This window comes from Hemiscyllium ocellatum, chromosome 20, assembly GCF_020745735.1.
Source record: "Hemiscyllium ocellatum isolate sHemOce1 chromosome 20, sHemOce1.pat.X.cur, whole genome shotgun sequence".
Lineage (NCBI taxonomy): Eukaryota > Metazoa > Chordata > Chondrichthyes > Orectolobiformes > Hemiscylliidae > Hemiscyllium > Hemiscyllium ocellatum.
The window spans coordinates 49,803,675-49,825,384 of record NC_083420.1 but is presented as its reverse complement, the minus strand read 5'-3'; the positions used below and the strand labels follow the sequence as shown (position 1 = coordinate 49,825,384).

The following is a 21,710-nucleotide window of genomic DNA, read 5'->3' as shown; positions in this document are numbered from 1 at the left end:
ATTGCCTGATTCTATGCCTCCTAATTAGGATACCTTACTTTGAGAGTTCCCACACAGAAGCAGACCACGTGGTTAAGATAACAGATGAAGCCACAAAGTATTACCAGTTAATTAGTTAGTTAGATAGAACTTCAAAAGCAGAGGAAATGAATTGCAAAACGGATTTAGGTAATTCAACTAAATTATGTTGGCTTCATGCACCTCACAGTGCAAATGTACAGTTTTGCTGTCATTGCTTATCGGTTCTGGGTGGCTTTACAAAAGCAAAATCCTAACATTTGGGAAAAAAAATCTTTTATTTCTTTTTGCAAGTCTGAAAATGCTTAAATCAATTTTACCAAAATAATCAGACCCCCTCATGTTTTCATGGCCACAGATACATGTAATGCTCATTTTGAATTCTGCCCCACAGCCATCTCTTTCTCTACTCCTTACTTTCTGTATATGACTCTACCCAACCTCAGTTACTCCATTTCTTCAGTAGAAAGCTCATACATTCCCATTTAGGTCTTCTCACTTCCTTTGCCTCTCTGGCCCTCTCTCCTCCATTTCCTGTGGGCCTCTCCCTCACTTTTTTCCTTCCTCTTGCTTTGCTACCTAGGAGTTCTCGCCATTTCCTTTTCTAGATTGTGCTAATTTTAAGCATATGATTGCGAAAGGGTCCTCTTCAAAACAAAAATTCAAGTTTCAAAATCAAAAATTTACGAAGAAAACAAGCACATTTTCAATCACTTCCCCTTCCTGCAGCATCAATTCATGGAAAAACAAGATATTCAATTAAGATGACTGCAAGATAATCTTTCTTGAATTGGCAATACAGCCAGGTACTTACAATGATGTCCTGAATTTGATTTCATCTTTTTCCACCACCTGATCACATGACAGCCCAGCATGGTCCTTCCACAACACCTGACACTTCCTGCAACTTTCCTGGAAAGAACAGAGGAAAAAGATTAATGCAAGAAAATAAACCATATTCATCTAGGTAGAAAAAAAGACACCTAATGCACTTCAGAAAAATGGAAGTAAAAAGGCACATAGGATAGCAAAGGCAGTGTTTGGTATGCTTTCCTTTATTGGTCAGAGCATTGATATAGGAGTTAGGAGGTCATGTTGCAGCTGCACAGGACATTTGTTAGGCAACGTTTGGAATACTGCATGCAATTCTGGTCTCCCTCCTATCAGAAAAACGTTACAAAACTTGAAAGGGTTCAGAATAGATTCACAAGGAAGTTGCCAGGGTTGGAGGATTTGAGCTGTTGGGAGAGACTGAATAGGTTGTGACTGTTTTCCCTGGAGCATTGAGGCTGAGGTGACTTAGAAAGGCTTATAAAATCATTAGGGGCATGGATAGGGTAAGTGAGCAATGCTTTTTCCCTGGGGTGGGTTAATCCAAAACTAGAGGGCATCAGTTTAGATGGAGGGGGGAAAAATTTAAAAAGGGTCCTAAGGGGCAACGTTTTCACGCAGAGGGTGATGCACGTATGGAATGAGCTGTCGGAGGAAGTGGTGGAGGTTGGTACAATTACAACATTTTAAAGGCATTTGGATGGGCGTATGAATAGGAAGGCTTTCGAGGGATATAGGCCAAGTGCTAGCAAATGGGACTAGATTAGATCAGGATATAGGTCAGCATGGATGAGTTGGACCAAAGGTTCTGATTTCATGCGGTACACCTCTATGACTCGATATCATGCTGTTACAGTTTGAAGTCTGCCATTCTGAGTGTTATTTTTCTCTATTCCCTGTTGTAGCAACAATGACAAGAGATAAAAACATTTTTCATCTTTCAACAGATTCCAACATGACGCAGAATTAGCATCTCAGAACAAAACTGGAGATTTTCTACAACATTTTAACAGAGACATTTTCTCGGTTCAAAATTATTTCATCTAATGCCCCTAGTGTGGCTGCTCTCTGCTCCCACACTCAAGGAATTCTTACTCAGATGCAAGTTTGAACAAGCTTTTTGCTTACAGGGGGCATCATTCTTACAATAACCCCCTAAATTTATGAGGCATGTTAAGTAAAGAAAAATTGCCCTCAGTGTTCCACGCAAGTATAATCAAACAAAAATGCACACCAAGAACAGGGATATGAGGACTAGGGGTGGATTCTGGTCTGATACAGTTACACCTGAAGAATGCACACAGGAAATGCATTCAGAATCTATGACTGGCTGACTTGGCCCAAACTAGGGAATAAGACTAGAGACTGTCATGGCCAATAAGCACCAACATGGCACATCAGATAGTGGCTCTTTAAGACTGAAAGCAGTATCATGAACACCAGCCTGAAGCTTTCTTAATTCCGTTGATTCATCTAAAATTATGTTGAGTGCTTTTCGGTTCCGTATTTGAAACTCCACCTTCGCCTGATTATAATTCTAAGCACATTGAGCTGCACCAACAATGTGCTGGTTTTCTCTCACAGCATAAAATAGCTTCAAATGATATAAAAATATACTGATATACACTTTGCAGTAATAAATTCATTACTTTGTAATCAAGGACATGGTTAGTGCATTAGAATAAAAAGAAACCAGTCAATACAAAACAAATTGATTTCGGTTTCAAGTCATGCTAGGTAAATATTCAAACACCATTTTCTTCACAAATACAAAACATGTGTTTAAAATCAATATAAAAAAATTCTAGTGCAAGTTTTACCGATTAGTTTCAGTTTTGTCAAAAAGCAAACCTTCAAGTAAATGAACATCACTGATCCAAAGGAATGTAGATGAACAGTGAGAAATCAGAACAATCTGTATGTTTAATTAGGAAGCCAGCCTGGATGGACAAATGCATTAAAAGGAGTGCAGCCATCTTACCAGCCTTTTAATGCAAAGCTACGGTACATTTTATGAACTCTCTCTAATAGACAGTTGTTCGAATTTATATTATACATTATGCCTTTCAATAACATTTGCTAGCTACTTCCTGTATGAATAATAAATAAGAAATTGAAGGTACTAATTTAAAAATATTCATTCCATACGCATTTGTTAGCGATCTTTCAGCTCCATCTGTTTGTCTCAAAGTTGTGGAACACTGAGCTTCAACCAATGATTACTGATGAACATCTGTCACTTGCACCTCTATTGATAGTAGGCATTGTCAGCCTCTAGGCTCAGTGCAATTAGATGTCCTATGGGCTTTCAGATTGACCTCAAAAAACGTCTTGCACAATACATTGGCAAAACCAACTGAATGAAAGGGAAGAAGGGCAAGTACTATTACAGAGACCATTGCTCTTTCAGTGACTATTCCAATTTTCCATCTTCCGGAAGCCTTGCATATAATATGGCAATATACATTGTGCAATTTAAGTCCGAGGAGAAGTGAGTACACCAAAATCCTCATTTGTGGTCAGTATATTGCTCAGTAGAGATACTTTAAATAGTTGTGCAAGTGTTCTCTATTTCAGGCATACCCAGATATATATATAAATCCTAGATCTATTTAAGGCAGTATTTCATATACCCTGTTTTTGTCCAGTTTGAATTTTGTGCTGGAGGCTTATAAATGTCCATTCTTAACGCTTAACTTGTTGGTGGATAAAAATTGGAACACTGAAAAACTATTTATAACTGGAGACCTATACAGAGTTTAAAGTTTTATTTGATGGCAGTCTCTTCTGAGTCTGAAGGTTGAGTTTAAGTAATTTTCAAACTCTAACATGTAAACTCATCATCTCAATACTGAAGGAGGGTTGCATTGTCAGAATTCCTGCCATTCAGGCAAGATGCTAAAACAAGGTTTTGTCCACTTACTCAGGTGGATGGAAAAGATCCCAAGAAATTATCTGAAGAGAAGCGAGTTCTCCCAGACTACAAGGAATTGAGGAACAGAGTTGTTCAGATATTTCACCAGTTTGGTGAAATATTGAATGGCGAATATCTGTATTTAACTCCATTAGCTACCTTGATTCTGTAACTCGTAACACCTTTGCTTAACAGATTTGTTAGAATATTGCCTGAGCTCAAAAATTATAGCTACAAGGAAAGATTTCTAGGCTAGTGTTATTTGTCTTAGGAGAGGCTGAGGTGTGATTTAAGTGAGGTTTATAAAGTTATGGGGAACTTTGATAGAGCAGGAAGCAAAGACCCACTTCTGTTATCTGACAGGACAATTACTGAGGGCACAGGCTGCCAACCAGGTATGGAAGGTAGAACTTAAAATTAATTGTTAATTTATTTTTGCTCATTTTTTTTGTCTTGCACAGCCACATTAGGCTGAAGGGTCTCTTTTTGTTCTGCAACATTCTTATGTTTCTAAGATTAACAGAAATCCATGAATTTCAGTTTTGAAATTTTCAATTGACAAATTTTTGGGGGACAGTATTCCACATTTCCACTGTTTTGTGTGAAAAATGCTTCCTGACATGACTCTCAAACTACCTAACTCTACTTTTTATGTTATGTTGCCCACGACCCATTATTTTGCATCTGCCCAACAGAAGGAATTGCTTCCCACCCTCATCCTGACTAACATTCATTCCTAACTATTCAAAAAAAATTGAATGATTACTCATCACTTTTCCTGTTTTATGGAGGCCTTGTGCTTGCCTATTAAACACTGACTCCAGTTTCAAGGTCATTAACTGGTGGTGCATGACTTATGGATTCTGAAAATGTGTGCTCTTTCTTTGATATATGTGAAACACTTGGAATTATGGGATGCACTAACTTGACAAAATACTTGGGCAGTTCTGCTCTGTTTTATACAACATTTAGAAAACCTGCTATTCTCAGTTAAAAATCACACAACACCAAGTTATAGTCCCACAGGTTTAATCGGAAGCACACTAGCTTTCAGAGCGATGCTCCTTGCTATAAATTCTGTGTTAGGAATGATGCCCTCCATATCAAATGATAAAGGAGCGTCACTCCGAAAGCGAGAGTGCTTCCAATTAAACCTGTTGGACTATAACCTGGTGTTGTGTGATTTTTAACTTTGTACACCCCAGTCCAACACCGGCCTCTCCAAATCATGCTATTCTCAGCAGAGCCATAAAACAGAACTTGTTATTGTCGTCAAAGAGTGCCACAAGAACTACTCTGTTTAGCAGAACAAGTAGACAAGGTTTTGCTTCATATCTTGCCTTAAACACAGAAGCCCTTAGGAGTAAAATGATGGGAAGCCAACTGTGCTCCTGTTACGCAGCGAAGATGGGATGTATATTGCAAAAAGGAAAGTGAACACTGTGTGTGATAGTGTTTAGCTGAGTTATTGGTTAGATATTGCAATATAAATGATGGGATTACTTATTTTTATTCTTAGAGGATCAGGTGCATTTTTAGTATTCTTTCTGGGTCCTTCATACTCCTATACGATTTTCTCTACTTTTTGTTACACCACACACAAGGAATTTATCAAAAAGAAGATAAGCATTAATTTGACATTAATTGGCAGTTTCACTGAGGGAAGCAAAGAGATGCTGGATGTGAAAAATGGAAGAAATATCACATGTACAGAACAGAATGCTCTTTTGATGTGTGGGCCTCCCTTGGGCACATAATCATATACTGTTGGAGCAAAAGCAGCTTAGCCTGACAGTATCCACTGCTGATACTGAAAAGAGATCCATTTCCTGTTGATAGGGTTAGTGATGTAATTCAGAGAAATTAAGCAACACAAGGTAGGAAAGAGACTGGGGCTACTGGTTAGAATCCTCAAGTTCTTCACATCTAACTGGGCTCGCTAGTTATCTTTATTAACTGACTTTAAAAATGCGTGTGAACAAACATTACTACATGAAAACAACTGTGCCACCTAAATATATTGGTTTATTTTGAAAACACAGTGGCAGAGCAACAAGCACACATGATCCTGGTGGTTTCACAGCAAAACATGAAAAGCTGTGGTTCCTAGGGAAAATCATTTTACAGTTTAAATGCAAATCTGGTTCAGTGACTGGTTACACATGAGTTTGCAAATAATAGGTACAGTTGAGAAAAATTTCCTTTTCTTGGAGTAGGCATGAGCAAACCCATTGCAAAACATGTTTCTCTCTGGCGTATGTATTAAGATCAGAGCTCAATTCTGATACTGTATTGTAAATTGTGTTATGGTTGGATTTAGCCCTCTATACCTGTCTATGGTATAAATCTATGATATGAATTTGGCAAAGACGGCTATCCACTGGGCTAACTGCTTTAGGGTAATTCAATCTTTGCCTAATGTGTCATCATCGAACAGACATGAATTTGTAGGACATTGAAATCAGAGAGCGATAAATAGGGACCTGAACAATTACATTCATGTGTTGGCCTTAAGCATAATACTTATGTATTTTTTTCTAATGCTAGTCAAAATTGTTGATATTCAAAAGCACAGAGATGAAATTTGAATTGTATTGTTGTTGCTTTTTGTTGGAGGTCATTAGGGAGGGAAAAAAATAGCCAAGGTTGCCACTCCCAATTACTATCCTGTGGATGTTGTTGGAATAGCATACTCAGGACCCAACTCCCTGAGGCAACAGACTGCCAGCATTCATTGTGAAATTTTGCCAATGAATGATGGCCAACTGCTTCAGGGAATAAAAATTAAAAAGAAAGGAAAATTTAAAAGGGGTTAAAAGCTCTTCCATCAATAAAGTCCAAATCTTCATGATGAATGATAATTAAATCATTGTGTAATGTTCATATTTTCTGATAACGAAAGTAAATATACCAGCACATTAACATTTTTCCCTTCACAGATGATGGCACTTTCAATATGCAAATATTCATACCAGCTTGATGAATGTCTCTAGCTCAACTTACTATCCACTCGATCCTTGACTTAACAATGTGGCTGCGGTTAATACCAACTGTGCAGGTCGGTTAGCTCCATTGGTTAGTTTACGATGCATAGTGATGCCAACATTGCAGGCTCAATTCCTGTACTGGCTGAAGTCACCAGAAGGTCCCACTTTCTCAATCGTGCCCGAGGTATGGTGACCTTCAGGTTAAACCATCACCAGTCATCTCTCTCAACTGGAAGAGCAGCCCTTTAGTCACCTGGAGTTACGGCGACTTCACCTTCAATACCTTCTGCAGGAAGCATTGCAGCAACTTATCAATCTTACTGCAGCAGCATCTCTAAGCCCTCAACCTCAATTACCAAGACAGAAGCAGGCAATACTACACAAGCTGTTTTCCATGTTTCTAACCATCCACATACATAACAGCAAGCTGGACATATTTTAATGTTCCTTCATTATTGCTGAGTCACAGTGCAAAATTGTTTTTCCCCAGAAGCATTATCAGGAGAATTAACTGACAACCTTCTTGGAGCAAAGAGAAATTGTTAATAAACTAGCATTGCTGACAGAAGGTAGTGAAATTTCTGTACAGCGCAAAACAATAGCAGATCACAGCTTCTATCACAACTGTTCTAATAGAATGAGTAAAGATAGCCAGACTGTGCTCATAATAAGACTCTCACCTGAACACTGAAATAAAACATCTTAATTATTGAAAAAAATGCTTCCTTTTGGAAACTTACATGAGTTTCCGCCAGCTGTGTACATGTGTTCAAAGAGACTGGAATCCCTTGTTTAGTTAAGACCAATGTTTGTTTAAAATCTTGTCACTTTTTGATTTCTTACAGTTCTAAGGATACAGGGTACCATTTAAAAGATGGTTGAGATTTTGCGGACAGCAGATTTAATTTGGTTGGGAGTAAAGCAATTGTATTTTCATACTTTGGAAGCTCATGCATAAATTTCTCATCAGCCAAAATACCACAATAAAAGGTAAAGTCGCTATAGGCCTATCAGACCACAGGGCTGCCCTCTCAGAGACAAGCAACTGATGGTGGTTTACCGGGAGGTTCACCATTCCTTAGGCGAGGGGAGAGATGGAGAATGTGGGAGCTTCATGATAACCTCAGCTAGTGCAGAATTGAACCATGCTGTCAGCGCCACATTATCGCAAACTAGCTGCCCTACCAACTGAACTAACTAACCCCACACAATAACTTCTGCCCTTTCTACAGCCCTTTTCTACTGTATAAAATATATTACCAAGATCCCATTTTTCAAGTTGTAGCTGGAATCAGTGGTAGTACTTTCACATTTGGGACTAGAGGTTACAGATTCAGGTTCCATTCCATAATGCAGGCTGACACTTCAATGCAGCACGAGGGCTCTGCATTGTTCATGATGTCATCTTTTGAATTAGATGTTAAACCAAGGTCCTGTGGCAATAATTTAAATATCTGAGGGAACTATCCAGGTCAACATTTACCACTCAACAAACACCTTTGAGAACAAGTGAACTGCCCCATACACCTGTAAAACATTGCATTGTGCTTGGGAACATTACATCTTTACATTTCAAAAATATTCATCGTTGAGGGATTTGAACATTCAAGAATATGAAAGTATTTGAATTAATTTACTTCTCCTTTCTAACTTGCATTATTTCCTCTCCTCAGAATCTGTAGTTTGTGCCTATCACTGGTTGAAAATCTCTCTCTCTCATTTTGCCATTGTTCCTTTTGCTAACTCACCCCGCTAAAGAGTGACTGAATTGCTTCTCTTACACCATGCCAGTTTACATGAAGTTCTCCATCAAAACTATGAGTGTAGGGAATAGGAGGAAAAAAGTAAACAGTGAGATACTGAGACTAATCACTGCCACCAAAATAACCAAGTGCACTGAAGCTTTAAAAGTCATGAAATGTTCTAATAGAGTGAATAGTGAAAGACTACATCTTATGATGTCTAACTGTTAAGTGGATATTGATGAAAAATTGTCATTAAAAGTGAGGATATGCAGGACAATTCTTTTCCCTGCAACTGCTTGTGTATAGAACAGCTTACAATTGGCAGAATGCAGATCAAAGGGTTCAGAAAAGATTTACAAGCCTGTTGCCAGGGTTGGAGGACTTGAGCTACTGGGAGAGGCTGAGTAGGAACTGAACTAGTGAGACCCAGAAAGATTTTCAGGTTGTGCTGAATTAGGTAACAGCAGTGAGACTACAATAAAGTAGCAAAGATAAATGCAACACTTCAGGGAGAGTTTAAAAAAAATGGAAAATGAGGTTTATTTGGAGTCACTTTAGCAACGAGTTCTCTCCCCATCAGCCTGGGACCATCAGCAGACTATTCAACTGTAGAACACCATCACATCCGATGATGACCTGATACTTATTTAATAGCGACTGATAACTGATAACATAATCTGATGTCTATTTTCTGACTATACTGCTCCAGCATGCAAAACTTTATTGTAGTCTCACTGCTGTTACCTAATTCAGCACAACCTGAAAATCCTTCTGGGTCTCACTAGTTCAGTTCCTACTCAGCCTCTCCCTATAGCTCAAGTCCTCCAACCCTGGCAACAGGCTTGCAAATCTTTTCTGAACCCTTTCAAGTTTCACAATATCTTTCCTACAGCAGGGAAACGAGCATTGCACACAGTATTCCAATAGTGGCCTAACCAATGTCTTGTACAGCCGCAATGTGACCTCTCAATTCCAATACTCAATGCACTACTCAATAAAAACAAACACACCAAACACCACCTTCACTATCCTGTCTACTTGGACTCCACTTTCAACAAACTATGACTTTGCACTTCAAGGTCTCTTTGTTCAGCAACACTCCCCAGGACCTTACCATTGAGTGGTTAAGCCTGCCTTGATTTGCCTTTCCAAAATGCAGCATCTCATACTTATCTAAATTAAACTCCATCTGCCATTCGTCAGCCCATCTGATCAAGACCCTATTGCACTCGAGGTAACCGTCTTCACTGTCCACTACACCTCCATTTTTGATGTCATCTTACTAACTATATCGATGTTCACATCCAAATCATTTATATAAATGATGAAAAGCAGTGCACCCAGCACCAATCCTTGTGGCACACCACTGGTCACAGGCATCCAGTCTGCAAAGCAACCCTCCATCACCCACTGACTTCTACCTTCAAGTCACTTCTGTGTCCAAATAACTTGTTCTCCCACAATTCTGCATGTTTGAACCTTGCAAACCAATCTACCTTGTGTAGTGAATGCTTTTTTAACCATGAAACCTTTGATTATAAGTATACCTTGTAAAACAGAATTTGATTTTTAACTTATGAATAACATCTTTGGGCAGAGCATTCACTTAAAGTTGTATGCCCAGTTTGAAAAAAAATGGGCTGGGCCATTTTTTGGACTGAAACTCAGGCAGTCCTATGTCTCAATCAGCCACCTTTTCAGAAATAAATCCTAGTTTGCTGAATTTTTAAAGCATTTCATTTAAATATGGATTCAGCAGATTATAAATTAAAACCTTGAACAAAAAAAACTGCATCAAGCCTTTTCAGAGCAGCGTGTAAAGCCACGCCTTCAAGTGGAAACACTGCAGTAAACACTGGTTTTCAGTAGTGACTGAGCAAACCCTAGTGGTGGAATAGGATTCACTTCCGACAAACTGTTTCAGCTGAATGATAGAAGTTGTTGCAATACTCAGAAAATTGCTGTCACTTTGAAAATGAAAATTCAACTGGATAGGGTGAATAGAAAGAGGACAATTTTGCTCATTTTCTCTCACCTTTCACTTGTATTAAAGCGGCTTAAAGCACACTACTCCAGTGCTGTTTGCTGGTCATCCTCTCATGTCAGGGTGCAGTTAAACAGAAAAACAATTTTCTTGCAGTAGCTGGAAAGCTTAAATCTTGAAGGAAGTCAGCTTACATTTTCATTCTGATGACTTGTTTTAGAAAAAACAAGGAGTTGAAACAGACGCTTATACGCCAAATACATGTTAGCTAACTCGTTTACTTAAACTCTCAATGTCACAACTCATCACTTAAAGGGTGTATTGGTTTTCAGGAGATCCTTATCCCTATTCCCCTGTTCTGTATTTCACACTCTGTAAAGAAAACAAACTAGCATCACAATTGCTTTAGATTCCTTTTTTCCCCTCTCTTGTTTTATCTTTTCTTCACCTGAAGGCATTGATTCTTGGGCCCCTGATTACCTTGCCCAGGAGCCAGCATATACAATCAATCAGTCATGGAACACATTTCACCTAGATGAGTTTTCATACTCAACTCAAGCTTGTCTTCACCTTATGTCCCATACAGGTATTTTCCAGCAGAGGTCAAATGACTAACAACTTGGAAGGGAATCCTGGATGCTTTTTCATCATGGACAAAGTTATCCAGGATAAAACAGTTTTCCCACTATCTTAATTATCCACTCCCTCCATCACTGATACACAGACATGTACCATTTACAAGGTGCACTGCACAAACCTGCTAAGGCTCTTTCAATATCAACTTCCACACTCACAGTTCCATCACCTATGGACAGTAAAGGCAAGGGAGCACCATCACCTACAAGTACCCCAACAAATCACACACCATGCTAACTTGGAAATCTATCCGTGTCCTTTCACTTTCTTCAGTCAAAATCTCAGAAATTCCTCTCTAACAGTACTATGAATGCATCCATAACACACAGACTGTAACAGTTCATGATGGCAGTTCACTAGGATCTTCAAAAGGATAATTAGGGAAAGGAGTTCATGCTGACCTGACCAGTGATGCTCACATCACATGAATGACTAAAATGAAAACAAATCTCATTTCCAATATTTCTGCATAATGAACCATGAGGCAAGTATGCTGCTTCTGGGTTATTTTAATTCTGAATTATTGGGCAACATATCATTATGCTCGGTAGTTAAATTGTTCCTTGACACTATTTGTCAAATAACATTATGCCTGGTCAATATCAAGACCAAACTTTAGAAACACATTAATACACCAATAATAAACATGGGTAACATACAGAACTAGGGTACCAGATGGCAACATTCTGTGTTGCCCATGTAACCTTTCAATACTGGATTCAAGTGCAGTCTTGCCAGATGAGATAAATGTCTCCTTTGGTGATTACTACTAATTCCTCACTGCCAGTCTTGACATTTGCAGCAATGATCAAATAGAAATCTTCTTTATTTAGCAGGTTAAAAGTCAAGAGTTGCATCAGGGTTGCAGCTTTTGGGAAGTTTAAAACCACATTCTCAAGATGAAGAAAAATCCATATCTGAATATGTCCAAGTGGTCTATCGCATGATCTGCAGTCAGGCAAATATTCTATTTCAGAGAATGATACTGATTTAATGGCCTTCATTAAAAAGTTTAAAATTAACAATTTAGTCATAGCCATTGATTTCAGCAATCCTTCCAAAATTTTAAAACTCCAGCTGCTGCAGAAGTTTAAGTTTCTTTTAAGTTTCTGCTTACTGAAATATGCGAGAAGCTAACTAGGAGAGTCGAACTAAGCCAGTCTGGCAGCTGGGGAGAGGCTGAATCTACTTTATATACAGGTGCTAAAAATAGCTCTCAATATCAGCAGCAGTCAATTCTAACCTCACACTAGTACTGTGACCTTTCACTGTGTGTAGAAACCACATTGTGTTATAGCATTTATACTTCAGAATTGTATGAAAATAAATGTTGGCTTCATATTAGCTCCACACTGACAGAAACTCTCTCACTAGGAGACCTTTTTTGCGAAGAATAAAACATTGCCACATGCTGTGTTGTTTAAAAAGGGACATAACTTTGCAACTGCAAGTGTTCAAATACTATAATTGAGATTAGGCAAATTGTAAAGGTGAGTGCAACATTTCATACATCCATATAAGGACATATATGCAGCAACAGGCATTAAGTACAGTCACAATGATACAGATGCAACATTCTCTGTAAGCAGGACACAATATATGCACATTAAATACATGCACCACTATCTAAACATTCTTTTGAGTCCCCATTAAAAACAACCTCTGATCAAATTTATGGGTACTCCTGGTCATTATTGCTGCCTGACAGGAATTTATTGTGCATAATTTGGCTATTGCTTTTCCTACAATAGCAATATCACAAAAGTACTTCATTTTCTGCGAGAAATTCAGGACATTGAGTTTGAGAACAGTACTATATAAAGGCAAGTAATTCGTTTTTGAGTTAAAGTGTCTAAATATGACTCAATATGTTTGAAGTGCAGTAATCAGCTGCATTGACAAACAGGTCAGCCATTCTGTGCACAGTGAGATTTGATATTGATAGAGGAAGGAATATTTATTTTAATAACAGCAGAATACCATAACTCTTCCTCATGCAGTAAAGTAAAACTAGCAACATTTATCTGAACCAATGGAACAGGATGATCGATCGATGGGGCCACAGCTTAATGACTCAGGAAGACTGGATCACTGATAACATAGTACTCTGTCAGTAGTGCATTGAACTGCCAAACTGGAAAATGTTCTAAAATGGAGCATGAACACATGACCTGATTACTGAGAGGTCACCAACTGAGCCAAAGTCCATTTTAAACAGAATGGAATCAAATTAAACAGAACTAGTTAACTGTCTATATAAGCAGTTACTGAATCCCAGAGCAAATCCTGAAACAACAAAACAAGTATATTGTACTGTTAACCAACGATCTCTTGCCTCAGTCGCAGCTTCCAAATGTAACAATTGTGGAATCTGCCTGGATACAAGGAGGAAAAAAATCAAGCTATTTGGAGAATGAAGTAATGCAGCTGATTAAGCAGTTAGCAGCTCTGCAAGTTTCACTTGAATCATTCCTTCTGTCAACCACATGGAAAACCTAGGAAATCTTTGCACACTTGATTGTCATAGGTCAAGGTATATAATTATCCATACATGTTTGTGTACTGAAAGTACCTTAAATGCAAATTCCAATTCTGAAACATTTTGCGTGCAATTTCATTCAGAATGAAATTATGAGCAAGTTGTGTGGGAAACACAACAGAAGTAAAAACTTGAGGTGCACGTGTGCAAACATCTTTGGGGCCGGGGACAAAGTCATTCATCAGAGGATGGTATTGTTCAGTGTTAAAGTCAGTTTCATTTTGTTCCTAAGGCTGGCCCAGATACGATTGGCCAAAATGCCTCCGCTTATAATTCTGTAACCTCCGAGGTGCATAATGCAAAATTGGGTGCCAAATAAATTACTGTGTTCTCACTGCAAATGGTTTTGGGAGTTCTAAAAAGTTTCTTTTGTGGTCAAATAAGAGAACAGTTTGTTGCAGATAATTTCCACTGGAATTTTTTAAAGATAGTTCAAACATGGCAGGACATGAAATTTTCTGTGAAGTTTTGCTACCACTGTTTATCTTTCTTTCTGATAAAACAACTTCACAAAATAGCTGCTGCTTTATGCCACTAGAGAGACAAGTTTAATGGCCAGAGTAGCATTTAAAAGCATATGAGCCAATAAATCAGGGAGCAGACATCTAGCAGGTAAAACCTATGTGCAAACTCAAACAAAATTGAATTTTTATCTATTTGAAAAAGCTCCGACTGATGCCTCATTGGGCCAGATATTCAATAATAAACCCCGCATTTCCCAATTGCAATACTTGAATAATTCTGAACTCTGTGCACTCAGACTGGATCACAATTCTGCATCACAAAGGACCAGGAGGCTAGCTTAAGGATTGCTCATGACAAGATTTATGCCACAATTAAGGGGCATCCTAGTGGGAACAAAAAGGCTCTGCTTTTGATGACAGGCACCATTTAAGTAGGGGTGGATGAGGTTGTTTGTCACCTTCGTTGCCTCCATTTTAACACTGAATAGAGTACCAGAGAAAGGTTCAAGGAATCAGGGTTACCAGTAATCCAAGCTTTTAAAAGAGCCATGCTGTTCAACTTCTTTTAATAATGTGCCATTTTACATTTGTCAAGAAAATGTATCAAAAACACACAAAACATGTTTTATTGAAGAGAATGATTAATGTTTACAAAAGCAATTGCTGTCTTTTGTACTGGTTTTATGCTACTAGATCTGCTCACATGGGTCATACACAACCAGTTGCAAACACAAGGTAAACTTGCCATCAGTGCAGACAGGGTAGATGAGAGGCATTGGTGTTGACAACGCAAGACCCATCCGTATTAGCGGCCAGAGCCAACACAGGCAAATTTAACTTTGAAAGCAGCTTTCAACCTTCTATAATGCGAGGTGGTAGTTTTGCTCCCCAAGTTATTCTTACCCATTGAAAACAAAACACTAATGTGCATGTGAATACTGGACTGTCTCAGGCAGTGCCTTGCGTCATAGACTTCTCACATGATTATTTTCAAGGGATGAGATCAATTACAGAATTTCCTGTATTCCAACAGATTGACAGCACTTTTCAGGACCGATTCTTATCAGTGTTTATTAGTTTAGAAATGGCAAGCAGACAAATCAGTTAATGCTGGATACCAGAAGGAAGAGAATGCTGGGGTTTGGAATTTGATGATTTTCAAAAATACTACAGTATCTTAAACATTTTTAGGCACATCTGTTTTGCAAAACGTTAACACAGATGTAAAATGTTATTGATTAGGTAAAGTGCAGCAATGCAAATCTAAATATAGAATTCCTGCTCTCTGTAGGGACTACTCTCAAACATCTCTCTGAAGGCTTAAAAGAGACTACAAAAACAGATTACATACACAGCAACTATGTCATGAGATGCAAAGCAATACAAGTTATATCAACCTTACAGCTTTACCAGTGAGCAATTCGCTAATTGAAAAAGCAGAATATTATAGATGCTGGAAATCTGAAATAAAAACAAAAGAAATTCTGCAAAAAACCCCTCAGATTAGGGAATTTCTGTGTAGAGGGGGAGACACAATTAGGTGATCTTTCTTCAGAATGGAGGCAATTAGAGGTGAGTCATATTCACATTCACAAGAAAAACTGAGGTAAGATGCAGTATCAATATCAGGGAAAAAAACCCAATCCAGTTAGGACAGTGTTACATGCTTATTTATACAGACCAGGACAGAGGCAAAACCCTGTCCTATGATGAGTTTGCCTTAAGTCTAGGCAGGAATCCGCAGTTATAATTGAAATTGGACATTGTGTCAGAATTGTATTGAACAGTCTACACTGACATTCAGCCTTTTGATGCCAAAATGGAGAAGTATAAATTTAGCTCGCTATGGTAAAATGAAGTGGTGCCACTTGCACACACAAGCGATGGATCGTGGAAACCACTGAGAAAAGTAATCAATGTCTTGATGAGTAGTGTGGAAAGGAACATGGGTGCACATGTGCCAAGTCTCACTGCCCACCCAAACATATCAGCTGACCAAAGGAACTTCTGAGAGTAGTGTTCCTTCGAATATGATCTGATGACTCAGGTCCACTGACCATAAAATGGACACCCCCACCCCATCACCACTACTCCAAGACCTCCCTATGTTTACTCTGTCAACCTAGCCAAAACAACTGAGAATTTTCACCTTGTAAAATACTAATGAACAAATCATTAAAAAAACTTCAAATTTATGGACAAGTGTTACACATTTGAATGTTATGTGAAATCAGTCTCGTTTTAGGGCGGCACGGTGGCATAGTGGTTAGCACTGCTGCCTCACAGCGCCAGGGACCTGGGTTCAATTCCCGCCTCAGGTGACTGACTGTGTGGAGTTTGCACGTTCTCCCCGTGTCTGCGTGGGTTTCCTCCGGGTGCTCCGGTTTCCTCCCACAGTCCAAAGATGTGCGGGTCAGGTGAATTGGCCATGCTAAATTGTCCGTAGTGTCAGGTTAGGGGTATGGGTGGGTTGTCGCTTCGGCGGGTCGGTGTGGACTTGTTGGGCCGAAGGGCCTGTTTCCACACTGTAAGTAATCTAATCAAATCTAATCTTAACATTACCCATGTAATGGGCAGTTATGTAAACCAACAATGTTGCAGTTTAGGGAACGACAGCAGAGTACTGGATAATTTCAGGTTTACGGAGGATGAGAAGTCAATGGGGAAAGTAGTAGAATCATCAAGTCTAGACCTGAAAGGGGCATAGATGAGGAACTTGATGGAGAGAGATCGAGATTGAGCAAGCAACTCAGAATGAATAAGTGATTAAGTGTCACAACTGAACCCCCATTACTCCTTGCTCTCACCTCTTGACATGGGTACCAACACTTTCAAACTGTCAAACAGGGTCACAGCAGGAAATGGTTTGTCATGCACTGGGTTACACAGTCACCATTAGGCTAGCTTTTAAATTTACATTTATACAAAATTCAAATTTTGCTTTTTTCCACAGTGGGATTCAAACCCATGTCCCTAGAGTATCAGTCTACAGCTCTGGATCTCTAGCTCAGTGACATACCACTACCCCACTGCTTCCTCTCAAGCATTTATTAGGGCTTTCTTCATGTGTTCTATGCAAAAGCAAATATTCACATTAATAAAAATTCAATAATTCAGACTCTGCATTTAGTCTGTATAGACATATCAAATTTGCTTCGATTGCACAAGTTCCACTTAAAAAATCCATTCAGCCAAATTTTCTTTGCTGCAATCTTCCCTTAAAGGCATCAATATCTCATGGAATACCATCCCACTGACACTTTGCTATTTAAGCAATCACTTATATACGAAGCTAGACAGAATCACTGAGCTATTCATCATAGCTCACACCCACACCATGAAGCCCACATATATCCAATTTGAGAAATGCGCCTGGATAGCAAATTAAGTGCAGAAGCCCAGAATAATTTGTCCTCTCTATCCAAAAACACAGAATAAGTACATCCCTCCCAACTTCTCCAAGACAAAGTATACTGAACCTGAAACTTTTCTAATTTAGCTCAAGGACACGTTGAAAATGCATTAAAATATTCCTTAGTTATACATTTTATAGATTTTGGTATGTAAGCCTCTACACACGCACGTTAAATGCATATTTTTAAAAATGTAATATATAACATACACACACACGCATATGTGCAGACATCATGTAACTCCATACACACAAATCCAGCAATTGTACAAGGTCTTGTGTCAGAAATACAATGTTTGGCATTCTAAACTGGCAGAGTTGGACATGTCTGCTATTCCTCCCTCATACTGAGTGCAATTTTGTACATTTTTCTTCTACCAAGTGATATTTTTTGTGTAGTTCATGGTGAATGTCTTCCTGATTATATATACTTGCTGACAGTTTTCATGGTCAGAACGAATAAAGGGAGAGAGAACAGAGGAGAAAAATAAGCAAGAGTTACAGGAGAGACTGAGCTTAGTGTTCAATAAGAACACAGAAGGGCCAATTACAATGGGCAAACCTTCTTTATGGACATACAACAAAATGCACGCTTTTGGTTGCTGCATAGTGCAACAACCTACCCTTAAGACATCAGCCCTTGCTCTCTCCTTGACTGTCTCTCACTGACTCCACCCTATGCTGAAGATGGTTACCTGACAGAGCTATTTATAATACATGCTCTTCATGAGGAAAGTAACATTCCCTCTTCCATTTGATTTTTTTTATTATTGCTTCAAAATAATCTCTGTTTAAGATGATCAATATATTGCAAGTGAGCTACAAATATTGATCCAATACTTGTAGACCAACTCGGAATGCACAAAAAGCAGCTGGCTTACCCCTTTGCAAAAAAAAGAACCGTAAATGTGCAAAAAAGATAAAAGTCTGTCATATTTAAATAAAAGGTTAGCACTCAAACAGTTAAATCCACTCCATTTTCTGCCAGCTAACAGTTCAGCACAAATGCAGACTGCTGGTGACAGCTGGTGTTTTCTGATTGGACATAGTTGTGTGCTGGGTCATGTGGGAGATCAGCTGAAAGGCAAAGGTCAAATCTCCAGCTTCTGCTCGTCACAGAACCAATGCATAACTATAAACATGTGGAGGGTTGCTATAGGAAACATTATGGCCAATAATACAAGACTGCTGTTAACCTCACTGAATGTATTCAAAATCTTCAGGGCACTTATTGGATGAAATATCAGTTTTGGCAGAAAGTTTTAGAATTCAGATTATAATCGAGCAAAATATCTGCATTTATTCAGTATAGCAATGATGGAAGTTTTATGCCATTATTGGTCTTCACCGCCCCATGAACCTCAAACGAGATATTCAAAATCCCATCATTTAATGGGGGCAGCACAGTGGTTAGTACTGCTGCCTCACAGCACCAGGGTCCTAAGTTCAATTCCAGCCTTGGGAGACTGACTGTGGAGTTTGTACATTCTCCCAGTGTCTGCCTGGGTTTCCTCCCACAGTCCAAAGATGTGCAGGTCAGGTGAACTGACCATGCTAAATTGCCCATAGTGTTAGGTACATTAGTCAGAGGGAAATGAACTTGGGTGGGTTAATCTTCAGAGGGTCAGTGTGGACTTGGTGGACTGAAGGGCCTGTTCCCACACAGTAGGGAATCTATTCTAATCTTAATTTTGCCGATAGCTATTTTGCACTGCTAACTCTATCACGTGAACTTGAATAATTAACATCATAAGACTAGATAACTAGGAAAAACTACCACGCGAAACAGCATTCCTCCCTCACCCACCCACTCCTATGTTTTCACGCAGTAATCATGAGACAGCAATGAGTATGAACCTCGACTGATTTTGGACTGAGGGTAGACATGCCAGCATTATGAGGATGGCCCAAAAGTCACCAAGCATTAAACAGTTACCTCCTCGGCAAATGGGTGGAAATTCATTGGAACAATAAAGCAAAGGATTGGAGTGCAACTCTCATCATAATTATAAAATGCTCTGGAGAGAACATGAAGTATGACATTCAGTTCTAAACTCCATATGCAATGATGATTGCCATCAATAGCAGTCGGTCTCATTAGACTGGTGCTTGGGATGAGACAACTTTCCTATGCTGAGAGGCAAGGTAAATTGGGTCTATATTCTTTGAAGTTAAGAATGAGAGATGATCTTTTTGAAATATATAAGATTCTAACAAGGCTTGTCAGGATAGACATAGAGGTGAAAACAATGATTGCAGATGCTGGAAACCAGATTCTGGATTAGTGGTGCTGGAAGAGCGCAGCAGTTCAGGCAGCATCCAAGGAGCAGTAAAATCGACGTTTCAGGCAAAAGCCCTTCATCAGGAATAAAGGCAGACAGTCTGAAGGGTGGAGAGATAAGCTAGAGGAGGGTGGGGGTGGGGAGAAAGGAACATAGAGTACAATAGGTGAGTGGGGGAGGGGATAAAGGTGATAGGTCAAGGAGGAGGGTGGAGTGGATAGGTGGAAAAGAAGATAGGCAGGTAGGACAAGTCATGGGGACAGTGCTGAGCTGGAAGTTTGGAACTAGAGTGAGGTGGGGGAAGGGGAAATGAGGAAACTGTTGAAATCCACATTGATGCCCTGGGGTTGAAGTGTTCCGAGGCGGAAGATGAGGCATTCTTCTTCCAGGCTGCTTCCACTATAGCGTGGAGTAGCCAATCACTTAGGACCTAGATGTGGGAAAATTTCTTCATTCAATCTTGAGACTTAGCCATGGCAAAGGGTTGATGATATTCGAATGTTGTTTAAATTTAATGCTGGAATAGACAGATTTTTTAGTATTTCAGCGAATCAAGGGATAAGAACTGGTTGGGAAAGTGAAATTGAAGCCCAAGTTTGAATTATAGTGAATAATGAAGGAAATGTTACAGGGTGCAGAATCTACTCCTTTTGCTATCACATTTGTTTGTGTGTGATTTCATTAATTGTATTTACTAATTGTGACTGAAGAAATGCTGGTCATGGGCAAAAGATTGCTTGAAGGTCAAGTATCATTCAATAGGATCATGGATTGGAGTGGGGAAGTGCCTCGACAGAAAGTCTGGGCTATCAGGCAGCTGATGGCAGCACACAAAGATGGGGAGGTTGGGATTACTGTCTCACATGATGAAACCTCCTGAATAGGAGGCGAAGTTCATCATAGAGTGATGAATGTTCATACAAACAAGTTAGGATTGAATTCACAATCCTAATGGAGGGAGACACCGAGGCCAATGGCATTACCCAAACCACTAACCTGTCTCAGATCAGCTAAACACAAAGGTAATCCAAAGGCTGGGACAATTTTCACTGGAATATAGAAGATTGGGAGGTGACCTTATAGAGATTCATAAAATAATAATGGGTATAGGTAAGGTGAATGATGGGTGTCTTTTCCTTAGGGTTGGGAATTTCAAGATTAGGGGGAATTTTTTAAGGTGAGAGAAGATAGATTAAAAAAAAGGGGCTTTTTTTAAAAAGAAACATAGTGTTGTGTGGGGAATGAATTTCCAGAGATAATGGTGGATTCGCGTACAGTCATTATGTTTAAAAGACATTTAGATAAGCACATGAATAAGAAATGTTTGGAGGAGGTGGGACTAGTTTAGTTTGGGATTATAGTTGGTATGGACTGTTTGGATTGAAGGGTCTATTGTCAGGCTGTATAATTCAATCCAGAGTGCATAGCTCTGCAGACTTAAGTGACTGAGGTTTTTATATTTATGGGAACTGGGAAAGAGTCAGTCAGACTCTGTTTAGAATATTTAGTGAGAGCTCCAGTGAAGCTCATCAGAGAGTGAAGGAAGTTCATACAAAAATATATTTTGTCTTCCAAACATACTTGAACAACGATTGAAGAAAATTGCTAGAAATGTTAAACACAGAAATGTCAGGTCTGGCAGTTTTATAAAGTGCACACCTGAATAAGGATACACAACAGTGCACTAAGTTTATGCATTTATGGATATGTAGGTCAAGTGGATTGGCCTTTTTACATTACGCTGCAGTGTCCAGGGCTGCACAGGTGGCTTCGCCATGATAAATGTGAGGTTACAGGGATAGGGCGGGGTGCTGGTTCTGGGTGGAATCGCTTCTGAGGGTTAGCACAGACATGATGGGCCAAATAGCCTCTTTCCATATTGTGGGGATTGCTTGATT

General features: G+C 39.2%; 1 protein-coding gene across 4 annotated transcripts in view; it reads right to left on the bottom strand.

Annotated features, from left to right (window-relative positions):
- Window positions 1-21,710, bottom strand: part of rnf216 (ring finger protein 216) — a 220,346-nt gene that overhangs the window by 45,507 nt on the left and 153,129 nt on the right. For all 4 annotated transcript variants that reach the window (XM_060840343.1, XM_060840345.1, XM_060840344.1 and 1 more), the window contains one exon: window positions 833-930. In XM_060840343.1, the coding sequence (XP_060696326.1) occupies window positions 833-930 (98 nt within the window). The remainder of the gene's footprint in view (window positions 1-832; window positions 931-21,710) is intronic.